The 15,732-nt window shown below is 52.7% G+C and overlaps 1 protein-coding gene across 1 annotated transcript; it reads left to right on the top strand.

Annotated features, from left to right (window-relative positions):
• Positions 1–244: 244 nt before the first annotated feature.
• Positions 245–2,821, top strand: FAM43B (family with sequence similarity 43 member B). The gene has a single exon (XM_010364325.2). It carries the CDS (start codon positions 774–776, stop codon positions 1,761–1,763), a length of 990 nt encoding a protein of 329 aa, XP_010362627.1. The 5' UTR covers positions 245–773; the 3' UTR covers positions 1,764–2,821.
• The last annotated feature ends 12,911 nt before the right edge of the window (positions 2,822–15,732 follow it).

Raw genomic sequence — 15,732 nt, forward strand, 5'->3', positions numbered from 1 at the left:
AATGGGGGTAATGACACGCTGTGGGTGAGGGACAGCAGGAATCTTGGGGTGCGGGGGTTCCCGAATGCGCCAAGGGGAGCTTGGAGGCCAGTAGCGAGGCCAAATAAATTAGCATGAACAAAGCCCTCATGTATATTTCAGGGGATTCCTAGTATTTAACAGCCCTCTCTACCCCACCCCTCCACTAATAATGATTAAACCCGTTCCACCGCGCCTGTGCAGGGTCCCGGGCAGCGCGAGCCTGCGCGGGGGGAGGGGAGAAGAGGGCAAGGGGAGGGGACAAGAGAGCTAGCGGTCCCGCCCGGTGATGTAGGCAGCTGGGGGAGGTGGAGCCGCGACGCCTGAAGGAGTCCCCACCGCAGCCGCGCTCTCGGTCTGCCCCACCGAGCAGCCGCCAGAGGCTCCGGCGACCCAAATTGCGGCGGCAGGGACGGCGGAAATCCCACTGTTTGGGCTTGGGGGGCGTCCAGCCCAGCCCACCCCCAGCCCCGGCCCCTCTCGCTTCCCAGACGGCTGGAGCCACTCCCGGGAAAAGCTGTTCCCAGCCACTCGGCCGCCGTCCGGCACCTCGGCTGCCGGCCCGGCTGGGCACCGGGCATCTGCGAAGCTTGCCCTGCCTGGCACTGGGCATCTCCGGGCACCGACTGTCTCCGGCGCTGCCCGGCTTCTGGCGACTCCAGGGCTGTGGACTTCTGCGCGCCTTCCCTCCCCCGGCCTCCTGACAGGACGCCGGTGAGCTCCCCGCGCCCCCAGCCCTTCTGGCCGCCGCCGCGATGCTGCCCTGGAGACGTAACAAATTCGTGCTGGTGGAGGACGAGGCCAAGTGCAAGGCGAAGAGCCTGAGTCCGGGGCTCACCTACACGTCGCTGCTCTCCAGCTTCCTGCGCTCCTGCCCGGACCTGCTGCCCGACTGGCCGCTGGAGCGCCTGGGCCGCGTGTTCCGCAGCCGGCGCCAGAAAGTGGAGCTCAACAAGGAGGACCCGACCTACACCGTGTGGTACCTGGGCAACGCCGTCACCCTGCACGCCAAGGGCGACGGCTGCACCGACGACGCCGTGGGCAAGATCTGGGCTCGCTGCGGGCCGGGCGGGGGCACCAAGATGAAGCTGACGCTGGGGCCGCACGGCATCCGCATGCAGCCGTGCGAGCGCGGCGCTGCCGGGGGTTCGGGGGGCCGCAGGCCGGCGCACGCCTACCTGCTGCCGCGCATCACCTACTGCACGGCGGACGGGCGCCACCCGCGCGTCTTCGCCTGGGTCTACCGCCACCAGGCGCGCCACAAGGCCGTGGTGCTGCGCTGCCACGCTGTGCTGCTGGCGCGGGCGCACAAAGCGCGCGCCCTGGCCCGCCTGCTACGCCAGACCGCGCTGGCGGCCTTCAGCGACTTCAAGCGCCTGCAGCGCCAGAGCGATGCGCGCCACGTGCGCCAGCAGCATCTCCGCGCTGGGGGCGCCGCCGCCTCGGTGCCCCGCGCCCCGCTGCGCCGCCTGCTCAATGCCAAGTGCGCCTACCGGCCGCCGCCGAGCGAGCGCAGCCGCGGGGCGCCGCGCCTTAGCAGCATCCAGGAGGAGGACGAAGAGGAGGAGGAGGACGACGCGGAGGAGCGAGAGGGAGGAGCCCCCCAGCACGAGCGGCCGGAGGTGCTCAGCCTGGCCCGGGAGCTGAGGACGTGCAGCTTGCGGGGCGTCCCGGCGCCCCCACCGCCCGCTCAGCCCCGCCGCTGGAAGGCCGGCCCCAGGGAGCGGGCGGGCCAGGCGCGCTGAGAGCCTAAGGACAGGACTCGCGGCCCCAGGCCCGGCCCGCCAGACTCACAGCCTCCAACCCCGGCCCTGCCCGCTTCGGCTGCCCCGGCCCCCGGCCCGTGTCTACCCCGTGGTCTCCGTGTTGTCCTCCCCGCCGCCTCATTTTGGCTCAGGGTGATGCCTGATACACCCTTCGTTATTGGGGGGTGTTCATCTCTCCCCACACCCGGAGTTTCCCGGGCCTGCCATTGTGGACCCGCCCCCTATGCTTTACACCCAGTCTCTTTGCCCACAGACCTCCTCATTCCCTCCCAAAACATCCTCTCAAGGGAGGAAGTTTCCAGAAATCAGGAGGGTGGGTTTGGACCCTGGGCAGGGTGGAGGCAGTGACCCTGCCCTCGGTCCCTGTAGCTTTCTTCCCTGTGGAAAAAAAAAAATAAATGACCCTGGAGAGGCATTCGTGTAGGGGAAGAATCTAGCGGTCTGGGAGAATTGGGGCTGGGCCAGTGGTGGGCAGAATCCACTGCCATACACACGGAGGAATTCGCAGGCCCAAGCCCCGCCTCTTTACGCCTTGGAGGACTCCTGGGACTTCACTGCTCTGCCTCTGGAAAACACTGAGACAGTCCCACCGACGTTCAAACAACAGGTTAGGTCAGGTAACAGCCCTGCACTAGGCCACTGCCCACGCCTCTGCCCAGGCACCCCCGCGGGATTCCTTGCCCGTCCCATCTCTGCAGGGGGATGTATGTGGTCCCCTCCTAGGTGCCCCGCAACCAGGACCAAGATGGGGCTTCCAAAGGAGGTAAGGAGAACCTTTGGCAGGTGCTTGGGGACACTGACTACCTAGAAAGTAGACACAGCAGAGATACTCCCAAGTCGAGGCTAGTCACAGCAGGTGGGTCCTGACAGCAGCGGATTCTCCCAGCAGGATGAGGAAGGAGGGTGTGTTAACCCAACCAAGGGAGTGGGCCCCCCGCCCTGCCCAGGTGTCTCCGCGAGACCACAAAAAGCCCAGAGATCTATGTGTCACTGATCATTGTAAATAAAGTGGACCTGCTTTTTCAGCCCTGTCACTACTCCTGTGTTGTGTTTAATGCCAGGCCTGCTGGGGGTGAAAAAATGGATTGAGGGACAGATAAGCCACAGGTGAGCCTGTGTAGTTCCCCCTGGTTACCATTAGAACCCTGAAAGTAGCTCTTCTGAGCAGCTCGAGCCAACCTCAGGATTAGGACGGGGGCTGGGGACTGCTGCCAAGAAGCTGTTCCTTAATATTGGAGGAGGAGGCAGTAACTTCTGCCTTGTCTGAAAATCACATGCGCCAGGCTCCCTGGAGGGACGTCGGCTGTCTGCCTCAGCCTCCCAGAATGTCTGTATGCCTGGGCACTCAGATGCAGGTGTCTGGAACATTTGTCAGGGAGGGAGCACTGGTTGGGGGCTTCTCATAAGCATGTATTCATATCTCTGAGAAGGTTCATGTGTATGTCAGAGCATATAGTATAGACTGTGTGTGTGCCTTCAGGGATGAGTGCAGAGCGGGTTGTAAGAGAATGGGGTGGGCAGCCCAGTTTTCTTTCAGAGGCTCTGGAGAAACCTGTCCAGACCCTGTGGCAGCGTGAGACTTCAGCTGGGTATCTTCTTTATTCCTGTGCTGAGCTGGGCACTGATCCCAGAGTTATCCAGAACCCAAAAGAGTGGCCTCTACCATTGCCAGTAATCAGAATGGTTTTGTTTCCTGCAACTGCCAGGAAATAGGACAGCACTGCCATCTCACCCTGCAGAACCCAGGCGGTGTCAGGGGCTTTGCAGGGAAAAGCTGGGGTTGACTCCGTATGTCAGGAGTAACAAGAACCCACTGAGCAAGGTCTCCCTGCATGTTCTTTGCCTCCCTCTTACACATTGCCAGGACTTTTGTTGGTGTTTCTCCCCATTTGCAGAAAAAAAGGAAGTGGGAAGATGTGAGACCTAGGAAAGGACGATGGACTGCAGGGCAGCCTCTGATGTGGCTGACAACCTCAGACCTGTCTAGGAACAAGATCACGGCCTGCCCTGTTCAATCAAATTCATGCAGCAGATAGTTTCGAACTGCTAGACACTGGGAGGTCCAGGAAGCCCTCTCTTGTTCTTACATTTGCAATGAGATACATATAATTAAAGGAGCTGTTACTGTATAATAATTCACAGGTCAGGCACAGTGTCTCATGCTTGTAATTCCAGCACTCTGGGAGGTTGAGGCAGGAGGATTGCTTGAGCCCAGGAGTTTGAGGCTGCAGTGAGCTATCATCATGCCACTGCACTCCAGCCTGGGTGATGGAGTGAGACCCTGTCTCTAAAATAATAATAATAATGATGAGTTACAAGCCTGCTCCCAGCCTCAGCCCCTGCTCTTCCATGGTTCACCAGCAGCCTCTCAACACACAGACACACACACACACACACGCACACACACACAGCCTCTCACCTTCCCTCACTCATGCTGTGTTCTCTAGACCTGGAATTAGAAGGCCTGGGTGAGAGGACTCCTCTCTGAGCCTCCTATTAAACAAAGGTGAAATAGGGATAGTATCTCCTCTTACAACCTCACCTGCTGGTGTAAGTATTAAATAGAATCATGTCTGTGAAAACCCTTCTGTAAATAATAAAATGCCCAGTACATGTGAAGAACAACCACTCCAACTCCTGTCTCCCTGGTGAGAGTGGCTGTAAGTTTTGCTGACCACATCTCCACTATCATTGTGTATGATGGACTGAGGGACAGGTGAGCCACTGGTGAACCTGTATAGCTTCCGCTGCTGGGCTGCAGAGTTGGGTGTATGGGACTGCTCCAGCCACAAGGCCCCTGGTGGCATTGCTATCCAGGGGAGAGGGGGCGTCTCCTGGGCACCCACACATGCCTTTGTCTGTGCATTTACTCGACGTTCTCCCTGATCTTAGGCACAAGATAGCAAAATGAACCCTGAATCAGTGGTCAGGTTGGTCAACCCCTGTGTCTCTCCCAATGTCAGATTCCCCACCTGTGAAATGAAAATGGAAGTGGAGTGGACCAGTGGTTTTCAAACCACATTCCTCCTGTCCTAGACTTTTCAGGGGTGCCCCAGGAGCTGCTGTGGGGAGTGACGGGGAGATGCAGTAGGGAGACCCCTGCCTGGCTTTAACTAGAGCAGTAGGTATTACCTGTTTGGGGGTTCTGTGATTCCATTTGAATAATGGCATTTACAGATTTTTGAAACAATTGAAATCACTGAGCAAGAGGCTCTCTAAACCTTCCCTTCCAGCCCTGAGGCTCTAAGGCCTGTTGGGCTGACTAGGTGTGAGAAGTATTACTGGAGCAGGTCAGAGATTCTCAAATGTGGTGGCAACACAGGGGCTTTTCAAGAACGACAGGCAGCCAAGGACGATGCAGAAGTGTGTCCCCAGGGAAGCCAGCAACTTGGGGTCAAGACTCTTCCTGGGACTTCCGGGACCTATCTCCATCTCTTCTGATCCTACTCCAGCAGGGGTGGACTGTGACCAATGTGACATGTGACACAGCACATAGCTCACAAAATAAAGTCAGTTGGCCAAGCCACCAGTGCCATCCTGGGCCCCACTGCTCTACTTCCACCCTACAACCCTGCCACACAGAACAGCTCGCTGCTTCCTAGACATCACCACATGTTCCCACATCAGGCCTTTGCTCACGCTGTTCTCCCTCCCTGGAATGCCCTTCCCTTTGGCTACACATTTTCAAATCCTACCCTTTCTTCAAGGCACAGCACAAATTTCACCTCTTTGAAACTTGCCTTAACGCGTACCCCTTCTCCACTCCTGCCGAATCTGGTTGTGATCTCTCCTCTCAACCTCATACAGGTCTTGGGCTGTGCTTTCTCATGGTCCTCTTCATGTTTACCTTGGACTACTCTTTTTTATTTATTTATTTATTTATCTATTTATTTATTTATTTATTTATTTATTTATTTTGATGGAGTTTTGCTCTTATTGCCCAGGCTGGAGTGCACTGGCACAATCTTGGCTCACCACAACCTCCGCCTCCCGGGTTCAAGTGAATCTCCTGCCTCCACGTCCTAAGTAACTGGGATTACAGGCAAATGGCACCACGCCCAGCTAATTTTGCATTTTTAGTAGAGATGGGGTTTCTCCATGTTGGGCAGGCTGGTCTCGATCTCCCAACCTCAGGTGATCCGCCCGCCTTGACCTCCCAAAGTGCTGGGATTACAGGTGTGAGCCACCGCACCCGGCTTGGACTACTCTTTGTGTATGAGTGTCTAGTCTTTCATATTGATCCATCTTCATTTCCCCACCTCCTTCAGTACCTTGTCCACAGCAAGGCAGAGAGTCAGTGCTCAGTAATGATTTGTTGAATGAATACATGAATGAATGAGCCAGATGGAAGAGCCATCATAGGACAGGAAACCAAGTGGGTGGAGAAGCATTTCCTCTGCCAAGCTTCTGCCTGGAGATACTGAAGGAGAACTGTCCTCACACGCCCTGTTCAGATGGACGGCTATTCGTGGGGGAGAAGATCAGCAGCCGAAGAGATGAGGCCAGAGAAGGAAGCTGAAGCCACTGTCCCTTGGGTCTGCTCCAGGTTCTACAGCCTCAGGACTGGGCCCCCTGACTCTCTTGGCTTATCCAGCCCACAAAACACAGCTGACACTCAAAATTGTAACAGCAGCTCTTGGCAGTGGGCAACCACCCTCCAGACACACTGGCTGGGAGTTGCAGACTTGAAAAGGGTGTTGAGAGCACCGTCGTGACAGGTGCGGTTTATAATGTGACACACAGGCAGTCAAACCTGGGATTTGGCATCAGAGAGACCTGAGTGCCAACCCCAGCACTGCCACCTGATGGCTGTATAACTTTGGGCAGGTTCCTGAAGGCTTTTGGAGCCTTGGTTTTCCAACTTTGAAAATAGAGGGCCGGGCACGGTGACTCACGCCTGTAATCCCAGCACTTTGGGAAGCCAACGTGGGCAGATCACCTGAGGTCAGGAGTTTGAGACCAGCCTGGCCAACGTGGTGAAACCCCGTCTCTACTAAAAACACAAAAATTAGCTGGGAATGGTGCAGGGCACCTGTAATCCCAGCTACTCAGGAAGCTGAGGCAGGAGAATCAACCCAAGAGGCGGAGGTTGCAGTGAGTTGAGATGGTGCCATCGCACTCCAGCCTGGGTGACAAGAGCGAAACTCTGTGTCAAAAAAAAAAAAAAAAGAAAGAAAGAAAGAAAGAAAGAAAGAAAGAAAGAAAGAAAGAAAATAGGGATAGGTGAGTTATTTATTTTTATTATTATTATTTATTTATTTATTTATTTTTCTGAGACAGAGTCTCGCTATGTCACCCAACCTGGAGTGCAGTGGCACGATCTCGACTCACTGCAAGCTCCACCTCCCGGGTTCACACCATTCTCCTGCCTCAGCCTCCAGAGTAGCTGGCACTACAGGCACCCACCACCACGCCCGGATAAATTTTCTTTTCTTTTTTTTTTTTTGTATTTTTAGTAGAGACGGAATTTCACTGTGTTAGCCAGGATGATCTCAATCTCCTGACCTTGTGATCCGCCTGCCTCGGCCTCCCAAAGTGCTGGGATTACAGGCATGAGCCACCGCGCCTAACCATTATTTATTTATTTTTGAAAGAGGATCTCTCTGTTGCCCAGGCTGGAGTACAGTGGTGCAATCTCAGTTTACTGCAACCTCTGCTTCCTGGGCTCAAGCCATCCTCCCACCTCAGCCTCCTGAGTAGCTGGAGGTGCATGCTGCCACCATCCACCATGTCTGGCTAATTTTTATGTTTTGTTTTGTGTGTGTGTGTGTGTGTGTGTGTGTGGTGTTTATTTTTATTTATTTTATTTATTTTTTGAGACAGGGTTTCACCCTGTTGCCCAGACTGGTCTCGAGCTCCTGAACTCAGCAATCCACCTACCTCGGCCTCCCAAAGTACTAGGATTACAGGTGTGAGCCACTGCACCCAGTCTTTTTTTTTTTTTTTAATGTTAATTTTTAAAATTTTTAACATGATTAAGTACTTTTTTTTTCTGATAAGGTCTCAGGCTGGAGTGCAGTGGCATGATCATGGCTTCTTTGCAGCCTTGACCTCCCGGACCAAAGCAGTTCTCCCACCTCAGCCTCCCAAGTAGCTGGGACCACAGGCGTGTACCACCAAGCCAGCCAATTTTTTTAATCGAGTCTTCATTGTATACGGTTGTTGGGGGAATGATGTAAGGTATTACATTTGGATAATATATTTAGCACAGTGCCAGATGCACACAGTAAGTGATGGCTATTGCTCTTCTGTTTATTGTTATCATTTTATCTGGAATTCTCCTAACAGACAGCTCTAGGATGAGGAAGGAGATCAGGTGGCTAGTCATTGAGACACTAAATATGTTGTTTGTTTATGCCCAGGATGGTTATTCACCTAAAGTTCCATTCATCTCTAAACCAATAGATTGCCTTATTAACAATTTCTGTCTCATTGTTCAACCTACATAAGCCTGGTTCCTTTGACACCAGGTCAGAGATACAATATATTATACTTCTTGTATATCCTTTTTGCCTTGGCACCCAGCACAATGCGAGGCACACAGTACACATTCAGAGGTGAATAAATGAATGATTGCATGAAGGATTCACTGCTGCCAACAGCAGTGTGGGCACACAACCTTCCCTGCCAAGGTCTTCCAATGGCTGGGATGCCTCTTCTTTGTGACAAATGTATTTGCTTCCCTTCCTGGTTCGTTTGCCCTGAATTTCAGGTGAAGAAGAGGATGCTTTTGGCTGAGGGGAAGAACAGCAGAAAAGCATCGGGTGGCTGGCATGCAGATCTGGCAGGTCTCCAGGCCAAAACTGTTCCCTGTCACCCTTTGCTCCACTCCTGCCTGTCCTCAGAGCACATATGGGTTTTATCAGCTGATCCAGAGTGACTGATGTGCATCAGCCCTTAAAAGTCAGAAGGAGGTTGGGTGGGCAAGGATCGGAGGGGAAGCTGAAGTCCAAGCCGCCAAAGAGGAGGCCTCAGTTGGGAAGATGGGACCAATAGTCCTAGGTGCCAGGAACCCTTGACCAAAAAATCCAAAGGAGCTGGACTGTACTAGAAAGGTCAGGAAGACTCTTGTGTTTGCCTGGGCAGCGTCCATGTAATCCTCCTTTACACTGGAGACTGCCTCCTCTTCCTCCTAGGCACACAACCAAACTCCCTGTCTAGTCCCTCCTACTTAGATGTGATCATGTGACCGAGTTCTGACCAATAGAATTGATGCATGCCACTCTCAGGCCTGGATCCTAAAAACGTGACCTACCCAGCCTGGACAACATAGTGAGACCCCATCTCTACAAAAAATTGTTTAAAAATTAGCCAGGCATGGTGGCATGCATCTGTAGTCCTAGCTACTTGGGAGGCTTGAGCCTGGGAGTTCCAGGCTTCAGTGAGCTATGTTTGCACTGCTCCACTCCAGCCTCGGTGACAGCGCAAGACCTTGGCTCAAACAAACAACAACAACAAAAAAGCATGATTTTTATTTCCCTGCCTGCCTCTGGATGTTATCGCCTAGGGTTTTCTTGGAAGCTACACGTTAAAGATGACAGAGCCCCTCTATCAGCCTGGGTCTCTGAGTGACCACATGAAGTAGAGCCCTGCCCCTGCCACCATTGGAAGCAGAAATAAGTCGTATTATGTTCGGTCACTAACATGTTGTGATTGTTTATTGCAAGCACGTTGCTTACCTTGACTAACACACTCTCCTTGTAACCCACTACCCTAATGTTTCTGGTGAAATCACCCATTCCCTACTCCCAGTCCCTGGAGGTCCAATGGAGGTGACTCCACATGGGCTCCAGGGCAGGACACGTGATCCATGTGATGTCTGATTCAGTCCTGACCCGTCAGAATAGCCCATCTCCTTAGCCCCGGAGATTGATTCAGGATAGGCCGTATGACACCATCAGAGCCGGTGGGACTTAGTTCTGGGATTTTTGTTGAAACTGTTGGGAAGAGAGATGCTCACTTTCTGCTGGAGTTGCTGAGAAGGTAGGAGGTGTGTCTGGTGCTGCTGGCAGCCTTCTTGCCAACATGAGGGGAGGGCATCTGAGAAGGAGGCCAGCACAGTGGAAAGCAGAGACCATGTCCAATGGCACTGCTTGAGCCCCTGGATCCCACTGAGGCTGCCCAGATCTGCCCTTGGAGTTTTCAGCTCCTTGAGCCAATAAGTTGCACTTTTTGGCTGGGCGCGGTGGCTCACGCCTGTAATCCCACCACTTTGGGAGGCCGAGGCAGAAGGATCACAAGCTAAGGAGTTTGAGACCAGTCTGGCTAACATGGTGAAACCCCGTCTCTACTAAAAATACAAAAAATTAGCCAGGTGTGGTGGCATGCACCTGTAGTCCCAGCTACTCGGGAGGCTGAGGCAGGAGAATTGCCTGAACTCAGCAGGCGGAAGAGGTTGCAGTGAGCCGAGATCACACCACTGCACTCCAGCCTGGGCGACAAAGCGAGACTCTGTTTAAAAAAAATAAAAAATAAAAAAGTAAAAGTTGCACTTTTTGCTTAGGCCAGTGTGAGTTGGGCGTTCTGTCCCTGTGTCTGGGAGAACCCTAGCCCCACAATTGCTGTTCTCATCCGGTCCCAGTTCTGAAAAAGTAAAGTCACTGAAAGGCTTCAGGGGACCCATCACATTGCCTGATTATAAGACATCCAGCCAGCACATGGGATCTGAAAGCCCCAGGCCCTTTGTCTGTCTGGGGCCACCTGGCTGCCCCTCGCACACTTTCCCAGTCTCTGCATTATGGACTGGCTTCCTTCCTCCTTCCCTGTTCAGAGCACCCATCCCTTGTGCCTTCCATCAGCACGTGGCTCTGATGCTGACTTCACACATCTCTTCAGTTCAATCCAACCAAAGCCTGTGACCTCTGTTCAAGTGCAAAGGCATGAAGCTGATTGGTGGTCACCTGGTGGTCACAGCTCAGCCTCTGGGTGGTCCCCAGATCAGGGGTCCACCCTGATCTACTCAGCTGCAACTGGGAAGTGAGTTCATCGGCTATAAATTGGGCTTATTTAGCCAATCTCTTAGGGGACCTTCAATGGGGAGGGGCACTGCTGAGGATGCAGGATGAGGTGAACAGGCTGATCTTGGAGCCCAAACCTGGGAGTGCCTGCTACTCCTTCTGGGACATGGGCAACTCCCTTCACTGCTTCAGTCTCCATTTTCTCTGCAATATGGAGGTAATAATCCCGGCTGTTCCTGCCTCAAGGATTATTCTGAGGGGTCACTCAAAGGAGAGGAAATGCAAGAGGAGTTTGAAAAGCATCAGGTACCATGAAGAGGCAGGGGCAGGATGATTCCTTACTGGCTCTAAGACAAGAAAGCTGGAGCGAGGCAGTAACTTACTTACTGGCCTTCCTTAAAGGCTCTTGCCTGGAGGATGAAGACCCCTGCCAAGGAAGAAAGCACAGACTGCAGGAAGGGAGGTTTAAAATGGGCATCTGCAGGGATTTCCTGGAGGGAGAACATCACGGGGAAACAGCTTGCTGAGCTCCAACAATAAACTCCCCCACCCCCCACCGCCCCCACCATGGGCTCAGGGGTGGTAGGTACATCCCCATCTGCAGTCAGAGGAATGGCTAGGAGGCCCCAGAAGACCCTTGCAGCTGGAGCGTCTCATGCCCTAATCACGCCTGTGATCTCATATCCCACAGGAACACAGAATGTGATCATTCTGCAGCCTTCGAGATGGGGGTGGGGATGCAGCGAGGGGAGGGGGACATCCTCGTAAAATCAGACTGGGTCCTGCTCACTCCCATTCCCCTACTTCTCTCAATCCCCAAAGGACAGAAGACCTAGAGATCGTGCATCACATCAACCCTCTGCCAAAATTCCACTGATACGCGCAGGCCCAGATGGCTGGCTGGGCCCTGGGATGTCTCCTGATCTCCTTGGGGAAGCATACGTGGGGGATGACAACCATGGGGTTAGGCGTGGCCCAGGGAGCAGTGCATGCTGTCAGTGGCCAGTAGATGTCTGCAAGGATGTTTCCCCGGCAGTTTGACTCCTTAGAGATGTATTAAGTTCTCCTTCTAAGGTGATAAAAGAAAAAAAAAAAAAAGCAATACATTTTTATTTGAAACCAGTGAAACAGCAACTATTAAGACAAAATGGGCCAGGCATAGTGGCTCACACCTGTAATGTCAGCATTTTGGGAGGCTGAGGAGGGTGGATCGCTTTAGGCCAGGAGTTCACTTTAGGCCAGCCTGGCCAAAATGGTGAAACCCCGTCTCTACTAAAAATATAAAAATTAGCCGGATGTGGTGGTGGGTGCCTGTAATCCCAGCTACTCGGGTGGCTGAGGCAGGAGAATCGCTCAAACCCAGGAAGCAGAAGTTGTAGTGAGCTGAGATCGCACCCCTGCACTCCAGCCTGAGTGACAGAGTGAGACTCCATCTCAAAAATAAAAAATGAACGCCCTTCCCTTATCCCCTCTCCACTCCCCATTCCTCATTCCCCACATCCGTAGCACACACACACTCCTAGGTTACTCCTCTTACAGCCTGGAGTTTATCCTCCTCCACTTTTCCCCATATTCGTGAATATGCTGCCCAGGCTGGAGTGCAATGGTGTGATCTCGGCTCACTGCAACCTCCGCCTCCCAGGTTCAAGCGATTCTCCTGCCTCAGCCTCCCAAGTAGCTGGGATTACAGGCACCCACCACCACACCCACCTAATTTATTTTGTATTTTTAGTAGAGATGGGGTTTCACCGTGTTGGCCAGGCTGGTATCAAATTCCTCACCTCAGATGATCCACCCACCTCAGCCTCCCAAAGTGCTGGGATTACAGGCACGAGCCACCGCGCCCAGCTCATTCTTCTTTGACTAGCTAGCTGCACAATGTATTAGACCATTCCCTGTTAATGTATGTTTTGATTGCCTCCTGTTCGCAAAAATGTCTACTACGTGACTATTGCATACACGCTTCCTGCAAGAAGGAGCAGACATAAGCAGAACATATCAAGCTGAAAATAAACAGGATCAAGAAGAGTTTACATGAATTCCTGGTGCCCCGTGTCTCAGCCAGAAGAGCCCTTAGAACTTGTGATCCAATCCCCTGGTTTACAGATAAGAAAAGGGACTTGTCCAAAGTCATATAACTCGCTGCTGAAAAAGCTGCAGCCAGAATTTAAGCTAGCTGACTCCTTGACGAATGTCCTGTTCCCTTTACAAAAACTGTTAAAATAAAAGTAAAAATTGATCCAAGAAAGGTTTGTTTGTTTGTTTTGAGACAGGGTCTTGCTCGCTCACCCAGACTGGAGTATCATGGTGGGATCATAATTCACTGTGGCCTTGACCTCCTGAGCTCAGGTGATCCTCCCACCTCAGCCTCCCAGAGAAAGGTTTATTTAATCTCACAGATGCCCAGACTTTAGGGGCCAAGTTAGGAAGTGGGTTGTACTCAAACCTCAAGGGAGTTAACGGCAAAAGGATAAGGCCTCACTTGATGTTCTTCCTCCTACCGCCCTCACCCAGCATTTTTCTCCCAACACTCCAAGCTTATTTCTGCCTCAGAGCCTTAGCACTCGCCATTCCTCCACCAGGACTACTCAGCCCTCAACTTCTGTATGGCTGCCTCTTTCCCACACATGGATCTCAGCTCTAATGTCACTCCTCGGGGAGGCCCTCCTTGTTTCCAGCCTCTGCCTCCACTTGAAGCAGTCCTGATGCATCCGGCCCCTTCTGTCCCCTTCCTGTGCTTATTGTCTTTACTGCACTGTCACCATCTGAAATGATCTTGATCATGTCTTTGCTTCCTTATTCATCAGCAGACTCCCCCATTGGAGTAGAAGGCCTGTGAGTTACACATCCAGGCTTAGGAGGACAGTGCCTGGCACGCAGTAGGCGCTTAGTCAAGATTTGAAATAATGGAGCCTGGGTGTCCTGACTGCTGGTCCAGGGTGCCTGCTCCCTCCATGCCTATTAGTGTCTTTGCTACATCAGGGCTGCAGAGGCGGGTGGGCCCGGCTCCTGGTGAAAGCTCCTTCTGCGGAGGTTGGGGAAGAAGTATGGCCCCTATAAGGATTCAAAAGCCTCAGGTGTGACAAGTCAGGGTGATGTTCTTTCTTTCCTTTTTTTTTTTTTTTTTTTTTTTTTTTGAGATGGAGTCTCACTCTATTGCCCAGGCTGGAATCAGTGGCGCGATCTCAACCTCGGCTCACTGCAGTCTCCACCTCCCAGGTTCAAGTGATTGTCCTGGCCTCAGCCTCCCGAGTAGCTGGGATTACAGGCACATGCCACCATGCCCAGCTAATTTTTGTATTTTTAGTAGAGAAGAGGTTTCACCATGTTGACCAGGCTGATCTCGAACTCCTGACCTCATGATCCCCCTGCCTCAATCTCCCAAAGTGCTGGGATTACAGACGTGAGTCGCCGTGCCTGGCCCAGGACAATATTCTTTCTCCACCTGCCAAGCCGAGGCCAGAGTCTAGGGTCGTGGCCCTAGGGTGTCTCTGAATCCTCTCCTAGACACCCTGGGGCCACCACCTCTGTCTGCTGCCTCCACCTTAGTCCCCAAACCCCATAGGTGTGCTTCAAGCCGGAGTTGACAGTGATCTCATGTCATCTCCTCTCCCTGCCTCAAGCTGCTTCTTCTTTCCTTGTCTCCCAGCTGCCCCTTCTCCTGCCCACAGACATCCCTGGTGCTTGATCCAAGATGGGGAGCAAGTGGGGATGGGGACCTAGAGGCCTTCTCCTCTGGGAATGTGATGTGCAGCGCTGGCTTGGCGTTCTCCGTCACCAGTGCACAGGGCAGTCTTAGCCAAGCCCCTTCACCTCTCAGAGCTTTATCTCCTCTTGAAAATGAGGGACAGGGCTGGGTGCAATAGCTCACACCTGTAATCCCAGAACTTTTGGAGGCCGAGGTAGGAGAATCACTTGGCCCCAGGAGTTCACGATCAACCTGGGCAACATAGTGAGACCTCATCTCTACCAAAAATTAAAAAAAAAATTAGCCAGATGTGGTGGTGCATGCCTGTGTCCCAGCTACTCAGGAGGCTGAAGTGGGAGGATCACTTGTGCCTGGGAGGTCAAGGCTATAGTGTGGTATGATTTCACCACTGCACTCCAGCCTGAGTGGCAGAACAACACCCTGTCTCAAAAAAAAAAAAAGAAAAAGGAAATGTCCGTTGGATGACTCTAAAGCTTGGACACTCAAAAGTTGCTGCCTGATAATTGCATTTATCCTTCAAAACTGGAAAAGAGGAACCAGGCTCCTTTCTGTGTCTTTTTCTTTCTTTCTTTCTTTTTCTTTTTCCTTTTTCTTTTTTTTTTTTTTTTTTGTTTTTGTTTTTGTTTTGAGACAGTCTTACTCTGTCTCCCAGGCTGGAGTGCAGTGGCACAATCTCGGCTCACTGCAACCTCTGCCTCCCGGGTTCAAGCGATTCTCATGCCTCAGTCTCCTGGGTAGCTGGGATTACAGGTCCACATCACAACACCTGGCTAATTTTTTGTGTTTTTAGTAGAGACAGGGTTTCACCATGTTGGCCAGGCTGGTCTCGAACTCCTGACCTCAGATGATCCACCCACCTCAGCCTCCCAAAGTGTTGGGATTACAGGCATGAGCCACCGCGCCCGGCCTCCTTTCTGTATCTTACATGAAAAACAATCAGGCCCTGGGTGGAAAAGAGACTGGAAGAATAGGCTGCCCTGTGAAAGAGGATAGCATGTAAGTGACACGGCACCATGACCTCTTGTCCAGAGGAAGCTTCTCGGCTCTAATGGAGTCTGGGGCCTGGTCCAGAAAGGTCCGGCATCCTGGGGTGGGGAATTCCGCCCCCCTACAGCTTTCCCAGCAGGCAGAGGAGAGACATCTATCTAGGACCTAATGTGCTCTGGAAATTGGACTGTAGGCCAGGGTTCCACATCCCTCATTCATTCAACTTTCTTTCATTATTGAAATTGTTTTTACTGACATGTAATAGATGTACATATTTGAGTGGGTACATGTGATC

The sequence above is a fragment of the Rhinopithecus roxellana genome, chromosome 12 (assembly GCF_007565055.1).
Source record: "Rhinopithecus roxellana isolate Shanxi Qingling chromosome 12, ASM756505v1, whole genome shotgun sequence".
Classification (NCBI taxonomy): Eukaryota; Metazoa; Chordata; class Mammalia; order Primates; family Cercopithecidae; genus Rhinopithecus; species Rhinopithecus roxellana.

What these genes read in the sequence shown, in the direction of transcription:
- FAM43B (XM_010364325.2), top strand. Translation starts at nt 774, where the DNA reads ATGCTGCCCTGGAGACGTAACAAATTCGTGCTGGTGGAGGACGAGGCC.